This window comes from Rhagoletis pomonella, unplaced genomic scaffold (genome assembly GCF_013731165.1).
Source record: "Rhagoletis pomonella isolate Grant_MI unplaced genomic scaffold, Rhpom_1.0 Rhpom_scaffold_00005, whole genome shotgun sequence".
NCBI lineage: Eukaryota > Metazoa > Arthropoda > Insecta > Diptera > Tephritidae > Rhagoletis > Rhagoletis pomonella.
Window position 1 is genome coordinate 44664748 of NW_023458559.1, and position 22109 is coordinate 44686856.

General features: G+C 35.0%; 2 protein-coding genes across 5 annotated transcripts in view; one reads left to right on the top strand and one right to left on the bottom strand.

Annotated features, from left to right (window-relative positions):
* LOC118739040 (nuclear hormone receptor FTZ-F1) overlaps nucleotides 1-22109 on the bottom strand; it is a 628268-nt gene that overhangs the window by 463309 nt on the left and 142850 nt on the right. The gene's annotated exons all lie outside the window — the stretch shown is intronic.
* The window catches only part of LOC118739039 (flocculation protein FLO11-like), a 96850-nt gene continuing 79255 nt past the window's right edge, over nucleotides 4515-22109 (top strand). For both annotated transcript variants that reach the window (XM_036470134.1, XM_036470135.1), the window contains exon 1: nucleotides 4515-5588. In XM_036470134.1, the coding sequence (XP_036326027.1) occupies nucleotides 4673-5588 (916 nt within the window). In that variant the 5' untranslated portion in view covers nucleotides 4515-4672. The remainder of the gene's footprint in view (nucleotides 5589-22109) is intronic.

The window sequence follows — 22109 nt, forward strand, 5'->3', positions numbered from 1 at the left end:
CATAAAAAGAAAAAATAGCAGAATTAAACTGAAAAAATAGCACAAATAAAAAAAAGAAAAAATAGCAGCAACAAAAATAAAAAGTAACTAGAAACAGAAGCAGAAGCAGAAAATGATGCAGGCGGCAAGCAACTTGTTAAGATTTCAAAGGCATTTTTCTTTTTAAAGCAGAAAATAGCGCTTGTGCTTGAGCAAAGCTAGTCAACTTACAGACCTGCAAGCCCAAGTAGCGCTCAGTTTCTCGAGAGCGGCACGTTCGTGGAGACTTTTTTTTGAGTCACCTGAGAAGCGCTTGAATCGCCAGCGAGTGGGTTAAATTGTGAAAAGCCTAGACTATATACAAGCTTGTTGCCTACTAACTACCCGCAAATGTAGCGCGCTGCTCTGAAGGCGCCCGCTTAGATCGGTGGAACGCTCGATCGGTTTTAACTGACTCATGCGAGCCAACGCTGAGCGATAAAGCATGAATGTACATATGCATTTAGAAGACACACAGCGAACGTAAACAATAGTAAGTTAGCTAGCGCGGCGAATGCGGGCAGCAAAAGTGAATGAGCGCCAACTTTGGAGACTTGCTACTTCGCCTTTGCCGCCCAGTGAGTGTGTGTGTGTGTGATGGGGCGCTCCCGCTTATGCTCGCGCTCACACTCACACTCACTTTGTCTTCTTGACGCAACTTGAATGGGGCTTGCGAGCGAGTGGCTGCCACTTAAAGATCAACATCGAAGACAAGCTTAGTATCGGTTTGTAGCTGCGCGATTAAGCACGACTTTGCGGAGAAAACGAAATACGCGTGCGTGAAACTAAAAATTATAAAAAAAAAAAATAATAATCTTATTGGCTTTTAAACAGCAAAAGCAAATATAATGCTGCGTTAAGCCTGCAAAGTATATGTAATAAGAAGTTAGTAATCGTGAGCTGACTGAAAAATCAGAAGTGAGTTGCATGACGCGTACGCTAAAAAAAAATTAAATAAAAAATGTCCAAAATATATTTACAAAAATTTTATTAAAAACGTGCAAGCTCAGCCAATTTAAGCGCTAAGAAAGTGATTTGGAAGTAAAGCAACTTTTGCAGTTGTTTTATAATTTTCTAACAACATAGCCGTCGGCGTTATTGTCGTCACCGCCGCATGGCTAACAACTGCTTCCGTTTAACCTTATTTTGTGGGCTTTTTTATTATTATTTTTTCTGCAACTGGTAATCGAGTGGCACTTATGGCGAAAATCCTGACCTAGCTCCGGCTCTACTTTTGACGTCTCCCTTGAAAAGTTGCAATTACAAATACACAGACTAGTAGCGAGAATTACAGTTACTTAACACTCGGCGGATGTACATATGTATATACATACATACGTACGCGCTTTGCTTACGTGCTTTTTTCTAGCAAACTGGTGGACATTTACTTTTTTATTTATTTTCCGCAACTTTTTTTCTAAAACAAAAAAACTCGTCTTGTAATTGAAAACCCCCACTCAAGTTCAGGCACAAAAAAAAAGTGTAATTGATCGACAACAAAACCAATAACAATTGCAACAAGTAGTTGCTCATTGCAACGCGCGTCTGTTTATTCTACGCGACACACAACCGCACGCATGCGTCGATAGCTAATAAATAAGCGCGACAAACAGCACAACAGACGGACAGTCAGGCTAGGCTGGCAGTCAAAAAGCAACTTAAAGTGACTGCTTTGCATGCAAATTACATACGTGCAATTTTTTTGCTCTCCACTGTGTGTTTTATTTCTTTTATTTATATTTTTAATTATTCAAATGAAATTGTAACCAAAGCACTGACGGCGGCGAGTGTGTTGTGCCCACCATCGCCTTCATCAAACAAACAAGCTGTTTGTGTATGGATTTGTGTCGCGCCAGCAAGCAGGCTAGCAAAGCAAAGCAAAGCCAATTGCAGTGGCGTTGAATCGTCCAAGCGCCTGCATTAAGCAGCTACATAGTGAATGCCCGCATAAAAGATAACTGCTGCAATAGAGAAATGTTTAAAAATAAATTTAAAAAAAATATTAATGCGATTGCAAGCGAATTTTGTGCTGTTTGGTTTTTTGTTTGTATGCAGTCAAATGCGCTGTGGATATGAGTTGAATACAGAAAATATATTACTAAGTGAATAAGCCAATAGATATGGCTGCAAAATTTCCAATGGAAGTGCGAAAATTGTTAACTTAAGAGGGCGTTAAATCCTGAAAATGAAATATGAAATGTATGTGCATATATAACCATTCGTGAGAAGTGAAATTCAAAGGATAGAAAACAAAAAGCAAAGAAATTAAAAAAGTAAATAAATATACAAATTAACTTAAAAAAATGAGAAACTTTTAGCAAGCAAAACTACTTTACTTCACAGTTGAAAATTTAATGCAAACTATTAAAGCAAGCAAATTTACAATCCCTTGCAACTGACTAGGAACACTGCTTTTTCTCTTTTTTCTAGGTAATTTTCAAAATTTAATTTTCATTATTTTTCATCGGTTCATTTTCTAATAAAAACCACATAAGCAACAATTTCAAAAATTTTGTGGAATATTAAAGAAAAAATCATCACCTTTGCATCCAAATTTTAAACTTTCGCTTTTTTCTGCGTTATTTTTCTTTTATTTCATTTTCATTCTTTTTCTATTAAAATACAGTTCATTCCCTAACAAAAACTAAGTAAACGCAACAAAAATCATAAAATATTTGTCAAAATTTCAAACTTTTTCGCTTTTTTCTGGGTAATTTTTTTTAATTAAAAAAATTATTTAAACAAAAAACAATTAAATGAAAAAATCTTAAGCCAGATATTTTAACGAAAAATTTATAAAATCATCATAAATAAAAATAAAATTTTAATTGTCTTAAAAAAATTTATTTTAATACATTTCATATATTATTTTATGAAAATATAAAATATTTTTGTTAACCATTTGTTGTGAAATAATTTTATTTTACCAAAACTTCTTTAAAATAAGCTTCGAAAACGATCACGGAACTCAAAAGCTAAAAACACTTAAATCAGTAACAAATCATAAAAAAGAAACCAAATCAAACTGGAAAAATTTACATTAGGGGTATTCATCTAATGTCACAAACTGCCTATTAAAAAACAAATGAAAAAGCTGTGTCGAAAAACATTTTACTAAAAAAGAACAATTTTTTTCTAATTATTTAGTTTTTACGAGTTCGAAAATATTAGCCCGCCTGTTAAGTAAATGACATGACCACAAATCAAAAATTAAATTTTTAACTTTTATAAATTTTTTGCTCCTCTCAACCTCTCAAAATTCGTTTTGTATGTTGCAATGTTAACGCTATTGCTGCAGCGTTGCTATTCATGCTTTAGTGCTCCTACATTCATACATAAATACTTTTTTTGTTGTTGTATGGAGTATGCTTTAATATGCAAGGCACGTTTTCGCATATTATTTCGTATTTAAGCAACATTTGAATGCTGAAAACTCGAATCGTGAACTTCAAACAACTCGTTAACATTTTTTTTTTGTTCAAGCTAGGTATGTACATAAATATTTACTATATAGTTGGGGAATATTGAAGTGACACATTGGCACGTCGTGGACGCCAGAGCCAAATATGTAGGAAAACAATGTGAGCTTTTCAATAACAAAAACGAAAACCATAAATAAAACACAAATAAAAAAATACTTCATGAAAATTCATAAACTTTTAACTGTGACCACCAGTTTATGCTAAAACAATGACGCGAAAAAATTAAAAGTGTAGGAAAAGTAGAAAAACGTATACAAAACGTTGTCGAGAAACCAACTACGAAAATTTTACAAAAATGTTGAAATGAAAATGAGTTTTTGCAAAAATGTTTAACAAACAAAATACACAAAAATTGTATTTAAATGTTTTAATAAAAATAACTAAAATACTCTATGAAAATCATGAATTTTCAACTACGATCGCCTTAAACTAAATTAGTGGCTAAAGCAGGGATCAGATTTGTTCATTTTCATTGATGTTGTCTACGCATTTTTATCGAGAATGAGTTGAACCCAATAAAAAAAATTTCCAAACAGTCCCACTCTGGAACTATACAAATGTGCAAATCGTGTGATCCCTGCTTGAGAAACGTTTAAAAGTGAAGGAAAAGTAAAAAAAACACACACAATTAATTAAAATTAAATTACGAAATGTTTTAAACCCTATTCACTTTTGCGCGAAGGGTTTTAAAATCAATTGACACTAAAAATTAAATTTTCTCAATATTTTGCAAACAATTTTTTTTTTATTTTTCATAAAAAATTTATTTTGAAAAATTACATTAAATAAAAAAATGTTTAAATTCGTTTTAAAAAATGTATTTTGAAACGTATTTCCTGAGAGTTCATTCTCAATTCTTTTCAATTTTCCGACATTTTCGTACGTATAAATATACATATGTATATTCACCCATAACAACAAAAAACCGTGAATTAAAAAATAAAATGCAAGTAATATAATTTTTTTAAACAGATTGACCAATTGATGCATAAAATCAATATATGAACTGTGAAAACAAATAACTATTCGAACGTCCAAAAAAATTATTGGAAAACCACAAGTTTGACTTCAAAAATCGCCAGCTGAATATGGCGCGCGCTGTGCACTGAATTAAACAAAAAAAAATAACACACAATAAATTAAAATTCTGACACCCTGTATCGCGCATCACAATGGAATATCTGCTGCTCAACGCCTTCGAGCAAAACTACTACAATCGCATTAAGGAGTTTGAGCGCGTTGTAGCCGCAACTGCATCCGCCGCCGCCGCATCTGCTGCCACACAGAATGCGCTAGCGGCACGCAACACTTCCCATGCGTCTACGAATAGTAACAGCCACAACAGCAACAACACTGTAAATGCCTCGTCGACCACCTCATCCATAGCTTCGCCCTCAGCATCCTCCTCGACCGCCTCATCACTCTCATCTTCACCAACATCTGCTGCCGCCACCGCTGGCGCTGCACTGCCTGCATCCAGTCCAACGGCCAGCACGCATAGCAGTAGCAGCAGCAGCCATCAAGCAGCCGCTACCAACAAAATAAACAACGCTCTAACAAATGGCCACAAACTTCCGCAAACGCATCCACAACAGCCGCTGGCTGTGGCAGCGGCGGCGGCGGCGACGACGGCAGCAACAGCTGCCCAACAGCCGCTATCACCGCCGCATCATTTCACGCATACATTTTCCGCTGCACAAGCTGCTGCTGCCGTCGCGGCCATGGCTGCACAACAGCACCTGCATCAGCTGCAGCATCAACAATTGCAACAGGCGGGGCGGTTAGGTGGCGCGCATCATGTCGCCGCCGCCGCCGCAGCGCCGCCATCACCAACAATTTCACACCTGCAATTGCAAACGTTGCCACTACCACTACCGCCGCCGCCGTCTCATTTGCAACACTTGCATCACCACCACCAGCAACACCACCACCATCATCATCACCAATCGGTTGCACACGCGCATGCGCATTTGTTGCACGCGCGCGATCAACAAAACAACTCGAATATGGCGAACAGTTTGTTGTGGCAACCGTGGCGTGATCCCCATCACCACTTGTATCAACAACAACAGCAGCAGCTGCAAAAAGGTAGGTGATGTGTGCAAATATGTACTTATACAAATATGCCTTGTTTTGGTGTGAAGAAAAACAGCGTTTTTCTAAGTGCTTTCTTGCCTCTTTGCATGCAAATGCTAAAGAAGGACAAGCAAAATTTTTAAATAATCGTATTTGGTTCTGGTGTTCCAGCAGCACGCGCTCCACAAGTGTCTAAGTACAAATTAAATATCATAAATACATATATCAAATATTCGACATAAGTTCTGCCTGGGGCTCTTCGTATAGTCAGCCTGCACCGAGATCGAATACTTTCGAAATTTCATAAGTTATGAGGAATCGGTCCAAGTGCATACATATATGTATGTTGGTCCTATTGAGCTTAATCCTTCCATTGAATTCATTCGGGTTCTGCTGCCTTAGTTTTTTTAGGCATCGAAAAATCGTTCAATCATGTCCTCTGCTAATTCACAAAATATGTTTCGTATGCTTCTCTATCTTCCTAGCTAACTGCCTTACTAAACGACCCGTAATATATCCGACAAGGCACTACTCAAGGCAACATGATCTGTTTTTAGACAGTTTCGAAAGAATGCTAGTTTAACATTCTTAAGATTCCCTTAGACCTTTTGATTTTTAGTTTTCATGGCGATTATGATAGTCGCTTTCTCCTCTGCCAACAAAAAATATCGTACGTTTTTTGGTGGTCCTTTGAACATTTTGCAATTGCAGCATCAATTGGGCTCGCGCTCTTCTACTAGTAAAGCCGCTGGACAGGCTGGTAGCTGACATGAATTCATCTCGAGCTCCACAGTTTTCTGAGGTCTTCACCAATCAGGCTGATCCTACGACATCGGAGATTTCCCCGGCTTCCAAGTGGCATCAGCTTCGAATAAACCTTGTAGACCCTAGTCTATTCCTTATCTTAGATCTAAACTGTTGCATTCTATTTACCTTGGGACTTTAGAGCCATTTTCTCTTAGCCCACTTACTAATGGAATACATTGTGGTAGATCTGCCACTTTTTTGAGCATCTACCACATCTACCACTCAAAGTCTGAAATCTACCACATATTCGCGTTTTTGAGTAGTTTTATTTTTGCTTGACATAATTGTCTTAATATTAAGAACAAAAATTGTCCAACACTAAACACTTATATGGTAACAAAAAATGATATAATACAAGATTCCACATACCCGGCGACGATGCAATTTCTCAAGTAAAAGTAAACAAAGCCGAATGGGAGGATAAAATAAACTGTAAAATAGTACATTTTCTCAGTAATAAATTTTTTGACAGGAAACGCGGCTTTATTGTGTTAAATTGCAAACTATATGATTTATAAAAAGAATTAATAGCGAAAATGTTAAAAAAAACTGCAGTTTTTGTGAAAGTTTTAGCAAATTTAAGTGCATCTAAGGTTTCTGAGGCGCTGCCAGCGTCCGGACTTTGCTCCGATCGGAGTAGATTTACTCCGATTTCTTTTTTAAATGTAAAATCTACTCCCTACTCTGCTTGACTTAAATATACTCCATTCACATTACGAATTTATTAAAAATAATATGGTAACTTTTTAAAATTTTGGCTCAATAACTTCTATGGCAACCACCAAGGTTTTGTATATAAAGGTGTAACAGAAGTTGTCTCTTTTACTCCTTAACATTCCTTGCGGAATCATTTTTTATTTCCCAAATCACCACAAAAATGTTTTGGAAAGGCTTAACAACTTGGCAGAGTATATGTTGACGTTAGCTGTTTTACTGCACAGTACTGCCGAAAGAAAATTTTCAGAGATGAATCTCATTAAAAATAAATACAGGAACAGGCTTAATGACGAAACAGTCGAAAGTTAAACCAAAGGTCAGAAATTTATACGCCGTCTGATTATTTACTTATTCAAAAAAATATATATATAAATTTATTCGTGGAAAGTTAGGTTTGAATACTATTTAGAGATCAAGCTAATTTACAAGCACTTCGTTTCAATACTATACTGTTTAATAAAACATGTTGATCTGCTCCGAAAATTTCGTTTTTTCTCCGATTTTTCGAGTCGTTTACTCCTGAATCGAGCTTCAGTAGTCCGAACGCTGGGCGTTGTTTACTTTTACTTGAGAATTGTCAAAATCGGTTAATCCCAATTAGCTGTTTCTGTTCTGTGTCACGTGTTCGCTACTTCGTGATGTGATAAAAAGAAAAGCTCGCATCACTCCGCAAGGTTGCAGAAATCTCTTAAAATACGTTCGAAAAATATTTTATTATGGAAGGAACTGCTTTACACTTTAAAGGAAAAAAATTGCCAAAAACCAACGCAATTTTAACAACTTCAATCTTGCACTTAATTATACTAAAAATTAAATTTTTTTAGAGTCTAATTAAAAAGTTTGACATTTAGGTGAAACCTCGCAGAATTTTTTTAATTTTTGTACAAAGTTTGATCCAAACCCAGAGACTAAATTCAAATTTATTCTTCCCAATAATTCACTATTGACCTAATTAACATACATATATATAAAATCTAAGTTATGGATAACCAAAAAAAGGGCCAATGGGGCAAAACCGTGGGAATATGAATTTCGCAGACGACTGTATTAATTTCGCATAATCAATTCGTACATTAGTTACTATACATATCTTGTAGACATGTACATGCATATGTACATACATACTACGGAGATGCATGCAATTGCAATTAGCTTAGGATAGCAGATTTATGACAATGCTCTTCACATACAAATCTGTGCATTTGTTCATTTGTATGTGCGCATATAAGTAACTTAAAGTAATATGAATTGGCTTCTCTCTCAAACCATAGCAATCTCACAGTGCAATTGACACAGATGCGCAAATTTATGTAGGTAGATATTTATGTATAAATGTATGTATGTATGTGGTTCAATATAAGCTAAATTATGAACATTGAGGTCTACATGTTGCTGGAATAGCATACAAGCAGGTTGAAAACAAAATCTGCCATTACTTACTTATTCTACTTCGGCAAAAAGGAACCAATCTGTTGGATAAAGTAGAGACATATTTTCTTTTCACGACCCGAAAGGTTCCAAAAGGGTGAGTCAGTTTAGAAGGATTAAAAGCAAAAGCAAATAAACTTCATGAAACCCGAAGCTGAGCCTGCTAAGAGACAGAATGAGGGGAAGGAATATAGAGATGGCAGGAAATAGCTGCCGGCGCTACCCACAAATACTGAGATGGATCTACACGGCGACACTACGACACATGATAGCCATCATCTGGGTCGATTGAACTTCACGACTTGTGACAAACAAAGCGCTCACCAAGATACAAAGGCTGGCCTGCGTATACAGACTCGGGTGAAAAGGGATCCACTAAGAGTGACTGGTGCTAATATCGGGGTTTTTTGGGCGTACGATCGATATTCTTACTTAACCCTGAAATTGCAATAGTTACCGATGGATATCATGCTTCGGATGGAGGTAAAAAACTGATCTAAGTAATAAGAAGAGCCGGGCAGTCATATCCGAGACACATCGAATAACCAAAACCTGTTGCGCTGATGGCTCACTGAATGAACTTCGTACCAGGATAGTTGTAGTTGGACCGATGTTGTCCGTTTTCCCAGCTAAAACATAGGCTATAAAAAATGCGCAGACTTGTATATCAAGCGAAACTACCGGAATCAGAACAATGCGAGCTTGACTGATAGCCAAGCGGCTACTAAGGTCTTCAGTTCTCATCAGGTAACACTATACTGGTGATGAAGCGCCTTGACAAGCTGAACCCTATTGGTCTGACCAATCGTGTTTGGGTTCTCTGGAATCCGAGACAAATAGACAAATTGGTATTGAAGCAAATGAGACTGCCGATAAACTTGCGAAGAAGGCCGCGGCCGGCGTCTGGCCGGCCGTAGTGCTTCCGAAAGAAACTATAAGGTTGAAACACAGAGAAAGGCGACCTGGAGTACCTCTATCATGGGGAGATACATCCAGGCGAGTACATTAAAGTGGTATACAGTTGGCTCTAAAATTCCTGAGGGGATAGCAGCAGGTGTTTATGGCCCTAGACTAAAGCTTTCGGTGTCCCTATGAACCTTTCCCAGCATCTTTCAATCGGAAGTCTAGGTCATTAATCTGTTTGCTGAGATTAACCTGCGAAGGCAGTATCGAAGCGAGAGGACCCCGATTTTAAGCGATAGCCAGGCGGAACTCAAGTCTCTCTCATCCTTCGAGACAAAATCATCGGTGGTCTCTGGCTGAGAACAATACCCTCGAATTGCTATGGGTACGAGGGCACATGGGAGTCGAAGGAATGAGGAAGCGGACCATCTGGCCAGACTGGCTACTGCCTCGACCCCGATAGGATCGAAACTCTTTCTTTCAATAGGTCCCAACACAATAAAGGAAGTGCTCAGGAAGGAAAACATCAGACTAAGGGAACTGCATCGACGTAGTGCCATGTGACTTCGTCAATCCAAAATCTTACTAGGAGGGTACAATCTAAAAAGATATATGGTACTCATAGAACTCCCTAATGAGAGACTAAGGATCATTACTGGTACTTTGGCGGACAACTGTATGTTAAGACGCCACTTGTATAATTTAAGAATCTGGTCTAGTGACCTATGCCACTTTTGTGACGCTGCCAAGGAGACTCCATTACATATTCTTATGGAGTTTTAGGCCGTCGCACGTTGAAGGGAGAGCAGCATGGGGCATTTATGGCCAAAACAGGACGGCATACACTCTCTACCCTCGGCGATTTATTCTGAAATTTCTAGAGTCTCTAGCAAAGGCAAAGAGGAATCTAGCAAGAAAGGAAACCTAATGATGTAATAAGTTCTTTCTTACGCCTCGCTCATTTTTTGTGCTCAGGTACAAGTCAACTCCTAAGTTAGTACTAATTTTTAAATTAAGTCATTTTTAAATACTTACAAGTACGTCTTGAAAGTTTCACATTTAAAATTAGTCCCACTTGTGTGTAAATTAACTATTATTACAATAATTATTTTGGTACACAAAACACCTTTTAAATATGCATACCTATGTATGTATGAATGTACATATGTGCATATGTGAATTAATATGGTCAATACAAAATAATAGACCAGCTCACTACATAGTTAAAGCAGCCTACATAGAATGCTCACTTTTTTTTGTGTGTACACAAATCTGGCATGGCCAAAATGTGTGGCATGAATCATCAACCTCCATGCCGGCATCAGTGGCGAGCTAACAGTACAACAATCAAGTCAGTCAGTCAGTCAGCGAATTAGCCGGTCAAACAACTAAATAACCAACCAACCAGACAGCTACCGATCAGACAAACAAGCCGCTTAGAAAAGTGTGTGTGCTTGTTTTTTTTTTGTTTTTTGTTTTATATACCTTGCATGTACATACGTACTTGTATGCTTAAGCGTAGCTGAAGTTAAACATTGGTAAGCGTGTTCGCTTGCTCACCGACCAGGTAGCAAGCAGTCAAATTTTGGCAAATTAAAAAGTGACCGGCAAGTTAGCTGGTTGGGGAGCAGCAGCCAACCTCTGAATTAGCATGTTTTTGACTGTGTGTTGTTGGTAAGCCAACAAATAAATGTGATTTGTATAGGGTGATTCAATAAGACCGCAGATGTTCGCAATAGAACCACTGTTCCAAGCGCTGTGTGACAAGTGGCACCGTTCTGTTGAAACCACATATGTAGTGTCCAAGTCCATGTCATCTAATTCAGGCCATATAAATTTTGTTATCATGCCACGATAACGTTCAGTCACTCGTGGGTGCATAGTTTTTCTTGCAGCGGGTGCCGTTTAGGTGAAAATATGCCTCATCGCTCATGATGATTTTTTTTTTTTTTTTTTTTTTGTAAATCGGTATCATCTTTTGGATCACTTTTACGCGTTGTTTAACTGAGTAACGCCTGTAGTACCAATCGCCTGAAAAAATAAAAATAAACGTTAACATATCACAAAGATTTGCCGTCAAGGATTTGCATCACTCCTGTATCACCCTATGAATATGTCGCCATGTCGGTAGTTGCACATCAAATTATATACATACACGTGTTTGCGAAATAAATTTGTGTTTATGAATTATTAAGTAAGTATGTAGGTACGCAAGTACAAACATATTTAATTAGGTACACAAATTGTACTCTACATATTTCTATTCATAGCCATTTACGGCTAACAAGTCAATGACAGCTGCGAAAATAGCAATTTTTCTCTTTTTCTTTACTGTGCGTGTAGGTATTTTTAGATATTTTTTAATACACTATAGAACAATTTTAATGGCGTGGTAATCAAACCCCAAAAGAACTTTGCTTAATCTCGTTACATTTTTTTTTTTACAGTGGATTAAAGTTTCCACTTTTTGATCACGAAGTAGTCAACTTACTTCTAGTTTTCTTAAAAAAATTACTTCAAACTTAATTCCTTTCCACAGAGTGCATTTTAACCCCTGGAATATTTTTGAATTTTATTTAGAAAAACAAATGTATGTATGTTAATAGCAACGGCTACAGATTAAAAATCAATCCATTAACCGTGACTACGTTATCGGTCTTTATCTAAAAACTATTCCAGACGATTTCGAGGAATACTTGTCTATAGTAAAATTTGGCGAGAAAATTTTTTCGTAGTGCATTTAACCCTTAAACGATCCCCTTGCTTTGAGCGCAATAAAAAACTCCAATATATTGGTACTGAAAGTGTTAAAAGCTAAGAGCGCTCTGACACTTCGGACGCCCAACATGCTACGAACAACGTACAATAATCAGAGTACTCTACGTACAGAAGCTGCGATTATCAGCTCAACTTGGAAATCCATTTTCCTGACAGAACTAACTGGGAGCGTAACATCGATCTTCAAAGATTACTCAAAAATACACTCTGTAACAGGATCTCGAGTCTTCTCTCGGAAACTATCTTTCAGAGCGTAAGCCAGGCTGCGATGTACGCAATTGACATGGCGGCGAAGCTGTAGTGCGATTCACTAACTTTTAACAATACGACTTGTCGAGTTGTCAGCTAACAATTTTTGTTGTCTGCAGTAACGATTTTGGGATTCACTAACTGTGCTACCGCTAATGGGCACAAATCCGTTGCATATACCAAGGCGCTCGTGTGTGCACAAAGTTGACAAGCATTTTGTATGGAAGAAAATGCGCAACACCCTCCACAAAAAAAAAACTCTAAAAAATCAACGGTAACTTTTAGCAACTTAAAACTTGCACTTTATCAGACTAAAAGTGAATGGGCTGACAAAACTGCATACCCGAAAATCTTATAAAGATTCTGAATAAAAAGTTCGAAATATTTATGAATTTTTTTTTTAAGTTTGATTTACTTTTGTGAATTTTGTGCAAGCTTTGAAAATTTTATTTGCATATGTGGTTTCTGTTGTTAGATAGTAGATGGAACTATTAAAAACAAAATTACTAAAAATAAATAAATACACATAAACAATTTGTCTGCCATATTTTACTCGCAGCTGTAAATAAAAAGTTTTCAAAAAACATTAAACAGGAAAAATATTGTTAATATTTAAAAAGAATCACTGTATGCACATTTTGTGCATATGTATTTATTTACTTTCAAAACTGATTTTATTATGCTAGTGTAATGATGATTAATAAAGAAATATTTAAATATGCACATACATATATAATATTTATACTTTTAGCAAACGATGTACACGTATTAATTATTCAATTCCTTTAAATTCAAGGCATATTCAGTTGGTTGTTTTACGCCCTATTGGAAAATTAAAACCAGAACACATATCTATATACGAGTTTAACAAACTATTTTTTTTTTTTTTGCTATTTAATTTATATTACTTGTTTTTAATAGATATTCTGCAATATTTAAACAAAATTCAACAAACTTTCGTAAAACTTCAAGTTTTTAAAGAGAATAATAAAACAATTATGTATGCAGTTTTGTAGCCCATCAAATTTTAATAAAATAAAGTGCAAGTTTTTGATGTTGCGGAAAAATCCCTTGATTTTTGTTATTTTTTTTTGCAAGCGGTGCTGTGCATTTTTTCCATGCGAAAAAATTGTAGAACGTACCTTTTACGGTTTATTAACAACGCCAATCTAGACGTCGCGAAATTAGCGGCGTTTTTTATCGTTAACGACAACAGCTGATTTGGCGCTAACGAATGTTGTTAGGGAAACGTTTATCGAATAGCTAAATTGTTAAAATTGTTGTTTAGCTGACTTAACAATAACAATAGTTATTAAAATCGCGTAGTGAATCGCACCCCTGGTAAGCCTAATTGACCTTACTTCACCTAAGTTTGCCTTGGAGTTGCGCTGAAACTTGTATGACTCAGTGCCCCGAGCAAAAGCTATTGAGGTTATTATTGAGAATCATTATCTCCTTAAACCTTGTTGGACTTTGTCAACTGCGAGCTAAAAACAAAAAAAAAAAAAAACACTACAGCAAAAAAAAATAACAAGTAGTATTATTGTACCAATTATCGTGAAAACAAACAGAAGCCATTAAGTTGTTTAAATTACAAAATCAGCACGTACGAGCACAAATGCACCATTCAATTTAGATAACTGTCACAACTTCTATATATTTTGCATATACATATGTTTTTATGAATTTAACAGCGCAGCAAATTTGACACGTGTTTGAAAGCTCAACTACGAATACAAAACGCAATAAGGAGGACAGGTGCAATACTTGACGTCGCGTGGTTGGATTCGCCAGCACCAACTTTAAATGCGAATTTGAAAATTTCTTATCAATAAATAAGATTGAGCGTAGTACGCCAATTTGGAACAGGAGGAATAATGTATATGTATCTATTTGTACCTATTGAAAACGAGGGCAGTTTAACAAGTCGGCGACTTTTGCATAAAAAGTATTTCTCAATATAGTCTTCTTTCAGCTCGTTACTTTTTGTTCATCGTTTATTTCAATTTGTTATCCCTTGCAAATAACAGGTTTCCATAAGGTTCTCACCTGAATCGGATCAGGTTCATAGTGAGAATCTCAAGTTTCATCTTCGGTAACAATCGTTCTTTCAGATAGCATACGAATTAAAAAGATTCCTCGTCTTTTAAGGCGATATATAGTCATCAATGTAATTTTTGGTTTCTCCGTAAAAGTGGTAGTGCTGCTCGGCCAGGCCAAAAAAAAATGTTTATTCTTAACAAATGATAGTCGGAAAGAGGTGAATATGACGGGTGGGATAGAACTGTTTCTCTTTTGCCTTAATCGCATAAATTGTTACTGGTAGGGTTAGGCTGGAGTTGCTCATTGTAAGTAAATGACTTAGAGCAGACACACTAGATGCTCAGCAATTGCTTCTTGCTATAAAAACAATTCGGTTTGGTTTGGAGTCCCTCGTATGGACTTAATTGAAATAAATTTATATCTAAATTAAAAAAATAAAATAAAAATAAAAAATTCATATCTGTATACATATTTATTCGTATACTATTAATAATAAATAGTAGTAGAAATAAAAAGTAGTAACTAGAGAGTATTAAAAACCAAACAGCTCGTATGACGAATTACATAAATAATCATAAATTTGTCATGCCTGGCATATTGTTCGTGAGCTCGTGTTGCTCATTGGGCGGTAAGCGATAAATTTTAAAATAAACAGGAAAATATATTGTATGTATGTATGTAGGTAGGTATGTTTTCTATGTTCAACATTTCTATTACAATGATTCGTTGAGAACGGAACGTTTTTAAGGAACTATCAACCACGCTAATCATTAGTTATATTAAATACACTTAGGTCTCTTTTTATGCGGTACATGCGTTCCTCATACTTACTTTACTTTCATACAAAAACAGGGGATGCGTTTGAAAAAACCGCATAAAAACAATCCAGTGAGGCATTATTAAGCTAAAAAAAACTATTTATTTCTTCACTTCAACACTTATTATTCCATGTAAAACTGAACATTAATGAAATAAATAAAATTTTATCTGTATTTTAACCAAAAATAAAAAATAAAAATACCACAATAAATACATGAATTATGTAAGAATACAAAGACAAATTATTTATCAGAAGTATTATCTCTTACACACTGAAAACAAATCGCTACTCCGAAATAATGGTTTGAAAAACCGCATAAATTCAAATCCGCATAAAAAACCCGCTTAAAAAGAGACCTAAATGTACTGGAATGTGGATGTTAAACGCTTCATATCGACGACGAAAGGGTTCATAGCGATATTTTGAAGAGCGTTGCCACCTCTTTGGAAAGTCGAATTTAATTAAATCATACAAAAGTTCCATGAAATATTAAAATATAGTTACATATATTATGAAAAGAGTTGCCACCTGTTTGGAAAGTCGAATACAATTAAATTATACACAAGTTATATGAAATATTATTAAATTATGGGTATCATGATATATTTATTTTGAACATTTGGAATATGTCTGAGATGTTCGCAGAGGGTTGTTACCTATTTAAAAACTTATATTCAAATTATTTGTTAAGTTAAATGGATTATTCCAACATGGGTATCAATCGAAATTGTTTTGAAAAGGCTTCATTTATAAACTACATGTAGTATGGTTGCCACCTGTTAAAAAGTCAAGTTCAACTCTTTTTTTTTATAATAAACTATTTTTTCACCCCGGTACTCTGCTAGTTAAAAATAAAAATTAAGAAAAATAAACTTTATGTGGATGACTAAGCAGCTGAAGTACAATAAAATTAAAGCCGCAGATTTTTAAATAAAATGTGATTCGCGAAACACGCGCCAATGTCAACAGCAAAAACAATAACAACATACACATGCGGTAATTTATAGAAAAATAAGTTATAAAACGAAACAAAAACGAAAATGTAATTAAAAATTAACACATTTTACTGCAAACAAAAAACCTAAGAAAACGAACAAAAAAAACAAAAAAAACACAAACAATTAACTTAAATGAACCACGAGCTAAACATGCCATAATAACAAAAAAAAAAACAATAACCACAAGTTATTTATGTGTACGTATGAGCATATAGATATAATGTGTATACATGAGTGGCCTATAGGAAAAGCTACCCTGTAGGTAAAACTACTAGTACAAAACTACTATTTACCAGTTTTCTTTGCAGCTCAACTAGCTCTTCTACAATCTCCTTTCCATACTACTTAGTTAGCAACTAGCTTCTTTAGCATGGCAATGTTCTGTGTAAAGCAAGCAAAACAAAGCGTTTTATGCGCGCGTATTAACCTTTTTGCGGATGCCGCCTAGCTATTTCGCCATTGCTACTGCTATTACTGAATAGTATGTAGTTAGAGCAGAAGAGTTTTTTTTGCTCACTTTGAGCTGAGTAGTTGTTTGACTACGCAGCGGATTAAGCCAACATAGCGATGACTTGCGCAGGCGTCTCAGCTGTTAAAAAGCAGACCTACAATTTTGTTTCTTTTGTGGGAATTATTTTAAATTTTTATTTGCTTTATTCTAGATGTTATTGTTAGCTATTACTAATTTTTTTAAAAGCTTTGCTGGAGCAAAAGTAGTGTAAGGTTTCAGTTTATGTAAATTTGAATGAGTCACTGTGTAAAAAGATCTGCGAGCGTGCGCGGTCTTTATATTCATTTCGGATTTGGAAGTAATTTCTCTTAGTATTTCGCACCATTTTGCATACTTCAAGCAACGCAAAACTCCATAAGAATCAGAAGGCATCGATCTTTATTAAAAGATTTCGTCCTATTATTAGCTTAATCGGATTCGCGGTGCCTATTTTGGAGTTAGCGAATTCGCCTTTCATTGAATATGAGCGAGAAAAAATAACACAAGTAGATACCTTAATCTTTTTTGAAACGATGCATTTTTAATTTCTCTAGCTTCCTATGTATATTCAAATATGAGATTTCATAGGAAGTAGACTTAGCAACTTTTCACTCTAAGCCAGCGCTATGTATTTTTAAACGAGGTTGCCATCTATGCTGGCAAGTGGAATTTGAAGAACAACTAAAAAATGCATAAAAAGTATATGAAATAATATAAAACGAAAGTTTTAAGAGCAAGGTTTTACTATGAATTGCTATTACTATTCAATTACTTAATTATTAATTATTGAATTATTATTGAATTACTATTTTAAGCAGGGCTGCAACCTGTTTCAAATTTTAAAGTTACTTACTAGTGTGCATATAAAAAAAATACATTAATATTGATAGCAAAGAAAATCGAAAAAGTCTTTTATTCCACCATAATTTAATCGAGGTTGCCACCTATCCGGTAAAGAAGAACTTAGAGAATAATTAAAAAACACTTAATAATTATTTGAAAATAAGTATAAAACGAAAGCAAGCAAGCTTTTAACTTTAAGTGAATATTTGAAGCAAGGTTGCCAACTTTTTAAAAAAAGTATAAAAAAAAATATTTATACAAATGCGTTAAAAATTGCGTTGCGCGCAAACTTATATGGGAGAGTATTTTTCTTCTGATTTCTTTTTCTAATAGATTATCAGCTACCAAAAATTAAAACAAGTAATTTTTAAGCAAAAAACAAAACCAACTTCAATTCTCATATAAAAATGCAAGATTACCGTTAATTTATTCATGATCTAATGATCGCATCTGAACCAAATTAGAACGGGACCACCTCTGAGGTGAGTTATGCGGTAACATGCATAAAAAAAAACAAAAAAGAAAAAATATTCCGACGAATTGATAACCTTCTCATTTTCTTGAAGTCAATTAAAAATAATAACTATGCAAATTCATAAAAAACTGCATTGCGAGCGACAAGCTACGAATTCTAAAACATACTCAAATTTTTAAGTGTCAGCATACCTATCAACATAAATTTGGACAAACCCAATGCTAGCACTTTCATAAAAATTTCAAATGAATGTACATTAGGGTAGTCAAAAAAAATTAAATTGCTAAGCTCTCACCCCAAGGATTTTTCTAAATGGAAAAAAGGAATGACCGCATTTTTTTTTAAATATATGTATTTATAACTGCCTCAAAGACTAAGAAGTTTTCCATGTACATATTTTATAAAGAGAAAAAAGACTTTTTCGTAGAAATGGAATAGAATTCTTGAAAATCAGTATTTTTCGATTAGGGACTTCCAGTAATAATACCAACTTGTTTATTTTACCATTTTTTAAAACTAACGATTTTTTGTGGGTCCCCATTTTATTTTTTGGGGGTTTTTGGGGTACCTATAAAAAAGTAATATTAAGAAATGCTCATATAATCAATACCGTTATTGGAAGTCTCCTAAAGAGAAATAGATCGGAAAATATTGATTTTCAAGAGCTTAACATTTTAACCTTCTTCCCACAATTATTTTTGCACCACCCTAATGTATATACATAGCAGTACAGACGACATATTTTCGTCATGTGGCATGCGCGTAATTAAGTATACGCCCGCGTGCGCGGCAATTTTTTCGCTTTTGGTATGAGACAATTCGTCATTTCTACATCGCGCATGCGGGCGAAATCGCAAGCCGGTGCCCACACTTCTTTCAATTTGTTCGCAGTGACTGATCTACTCGCACGAGTGCATAAGTGGCTGAACTGTAGCTGTCTGGCCGCCTTCCATTACAACAACCTCACCCGCTTGGCTACTACCGTTAAGTACTTCTCGCGCAAACGCATGCCAATCTCGGCTATTTGGTAACACCCCACATAATATGTATGTATAACAATTTCAAGTCATGGGTATGTACGCGCGCTTGTTAGCGCATCAGTTCAACGATTGACGCGCCAGCTTAGGCTGTTACCAAATGTCAGTTCCCAAGTTAGGTGGGAACGAAATACGAAAGTGTCGATTATTTATATACATATACATATGTAGGTACATATTCACATACATAATAAATATGTACATAATGCTAGTAAATTGTGTAGACAAGCAGAGAGTAATAGCTGACAATTTTGTGTCTGGGCGAATAATTTTTGATGCTTGCTGACTAATCGCAATGGCGGCTGTTGTTTAACAGTTTTATTTATCTTTCTTTAAATACTTTTGTTATTTGTTTTGCACTGTTTTGTTATATTCATTGCATTTATTTTTTCTTTACCTTAACTTTTGTTATTTATTTATCTTTTCGCTTTACTTTCCTACAATTCAATGCTTGGTTATTGTCGGCGTAATTGTCAGAGTACGAGTAGCAAAGAGTTTTTTTTTTGTTTTTTGTTGGCGTTACTATTAACGGCCATACAAAAACTTGAGCAACAACAACCACACCAACAATAGTAGGGGAAACAATTACTTTTTTTCATTAGCTGACAATAGGAGTTACCATTTTTTATAGTTTGTACTATTTGATAAAGCAATCTGAAGAAAAAGTATAGGTTTTTTATTGTTATTTCTAATAAAATGAGAGAAATATCAAAAAACAATGAATTGTTGCAAATTTTTACTTCGCTTTCCATTCCTAAAGGCGCTCATGATCGACAATCTCCCATTAACCCATCAGAGGTTTGTCAGTAGATTCTCGCAAACTTGAAAAGTTCGACACTATTTTTCAAATTAATTTTGACAACTCAAAGCTGCGATATTTGCAAAGTGTTTTCTAACTTCATTTATGTCGTTCAAGTCATTATTATTACTCCGCTATAGAATTAGAGAAGCATCAATTCTACCAAGGAATGAAACCGAAACCGAAACCGAAACTGTTATCTTGTTGTTTGAAAACAGATTGTTTATTGTAAAAATTTTTTGCATTTTTTGTTTCAAAAAATTTTTAGTTCTTTTTTAATTTTTCTACAAAGTTGTATTTTTATAAAGAAATAATAAGCATTACATTAACAAAAGAAAAATAGCCAAAACTGGTCAAAATGTCGTGTCCCTATTATTTTTCACATGACTGTGCATACACATTAGACCGAACCACCTTCCAAGCAAACCAAAGAGTTGAGTCTAAACGAAGTATGTATATTTGCAAAGCAAATTGGAAAAAAAATTTCTTTGACCGAACCTAGTTGTCACCTTTTTACATTTTTCGGTTACACCTACATTCAGCAATAAACTTTTTTTAAATGGTTCTATTGGCATAACCAAAAAACTTCTCTAGAAAAAGTTCAACTATTTTTGGGGAACTTTAATTTACTGACATTAGGGTGGTACGTTAAAGTGGTAAAAACGGAGATCTGATGTACATATATGTATGTACTAGAACGGGGTATTTGAGGTCAGTGCGCTTTGAAACAAACAAAATGTCTCCTCGAGACAAAAACATCGATATATCACACTCCAAGCTGCGACTGGAAATGCCGAAGATATGACGAAAAATGCATAAAAGGAGACCCCTACGTTCGGCCAGGAAACTTTTTTTTTCAGATTGCCCTCCAAAATTTCTTTAGACTCGAAAATGTAGTTTTTTTGCCCGTAAGGTTTTGCGGTCTAATTTAAATAGGACATAAATATGTATGTATGTATTTTATATTAATTTCCTTTCATAATTTGAATACCCTATTGGTGGCAATTAATAAATATAGCAATTTGTCTCGTTTATATGCACGTCACAGTTTTGAAGAATAAACAACTTAACATTTATTAATGGGCATAGGACTCATTGAACTCGGCTTAAAAAGGGAATGTATTTGAAGTATATATGTATGTATGTACATATGTAATTGACAGTGAATGTCACATATGGCAGTAAATGTAAGAAATAGCTATTAAAATGTTGAGTACCTGTAAGAATGTCAATTTTTGACATTTACAATACTGTCAAACTTGTCAATGGAACCTTACGAGCGAGTGAAGGGAATGAATAAAAATTTCTGTAAAAAAGGAAAGCAAACACCAACGGACAATGACAATGTTTTTGGTTAATAATTAACAGAATTGCATGTTGGAATTTATTTACATATTTTTTATGTTACTTTTTCTCCTCTTTTATTTCTACATTTTTGGTTATTTTTTTAAATTTCTGCAATTCTGCAGCAGCTTTGTGAAATTTTAACGCTTGCAACACACATTTGCCAATTGTCAATGGTAATTTGCAAAATTATTACAGACTGCTTGTAAGTTTTTTTGCCTTTGTTGTTGACTTGCTTTCTTTGAAATGCCTGCCTTGCAAAAGCGCCTGAATTGTTAACCTTTTTTGGCTGATGTTGCCATATGACTTCTGCTTGCGTTTTGTAATAGTAATGGTCGTCATCGTCGTCATAATCGGGCCGGGTGTAACAAACTTTTATGGTGGGCACATAAAATCGACAATGAAAAGCTAAGCTAAATTATTTTCGCTTAAACGGCACATTAATTTATATCGTATGAAATTATAGGTTTTTTTTTATGTAGTAAACAAAAAATTTTTGAGAATGAATTTAAGAGGGAAAAATGTAATGGTAGAAAGTCATGCTTAAATACTTGCATATATGCATACAATAAATAACAACAAAAAAATGGCTTACAAGGAAAATTTATTTACGGCGTTAAAGCTTTTATGAAAGCCATAAAAACTGTTTATTAATTACTTAAATTAGTTTTGGACAGTTTTATTGCACCGTAAAGCGCGGCCGAAGCAAGCGCAACCAGATGGTGGACCCAACATATTTTCAATGGCTTGGAAGAAGCTGTTATTGCAATGACTGGATTGAGAACCTGTTCTTCAGGCATAG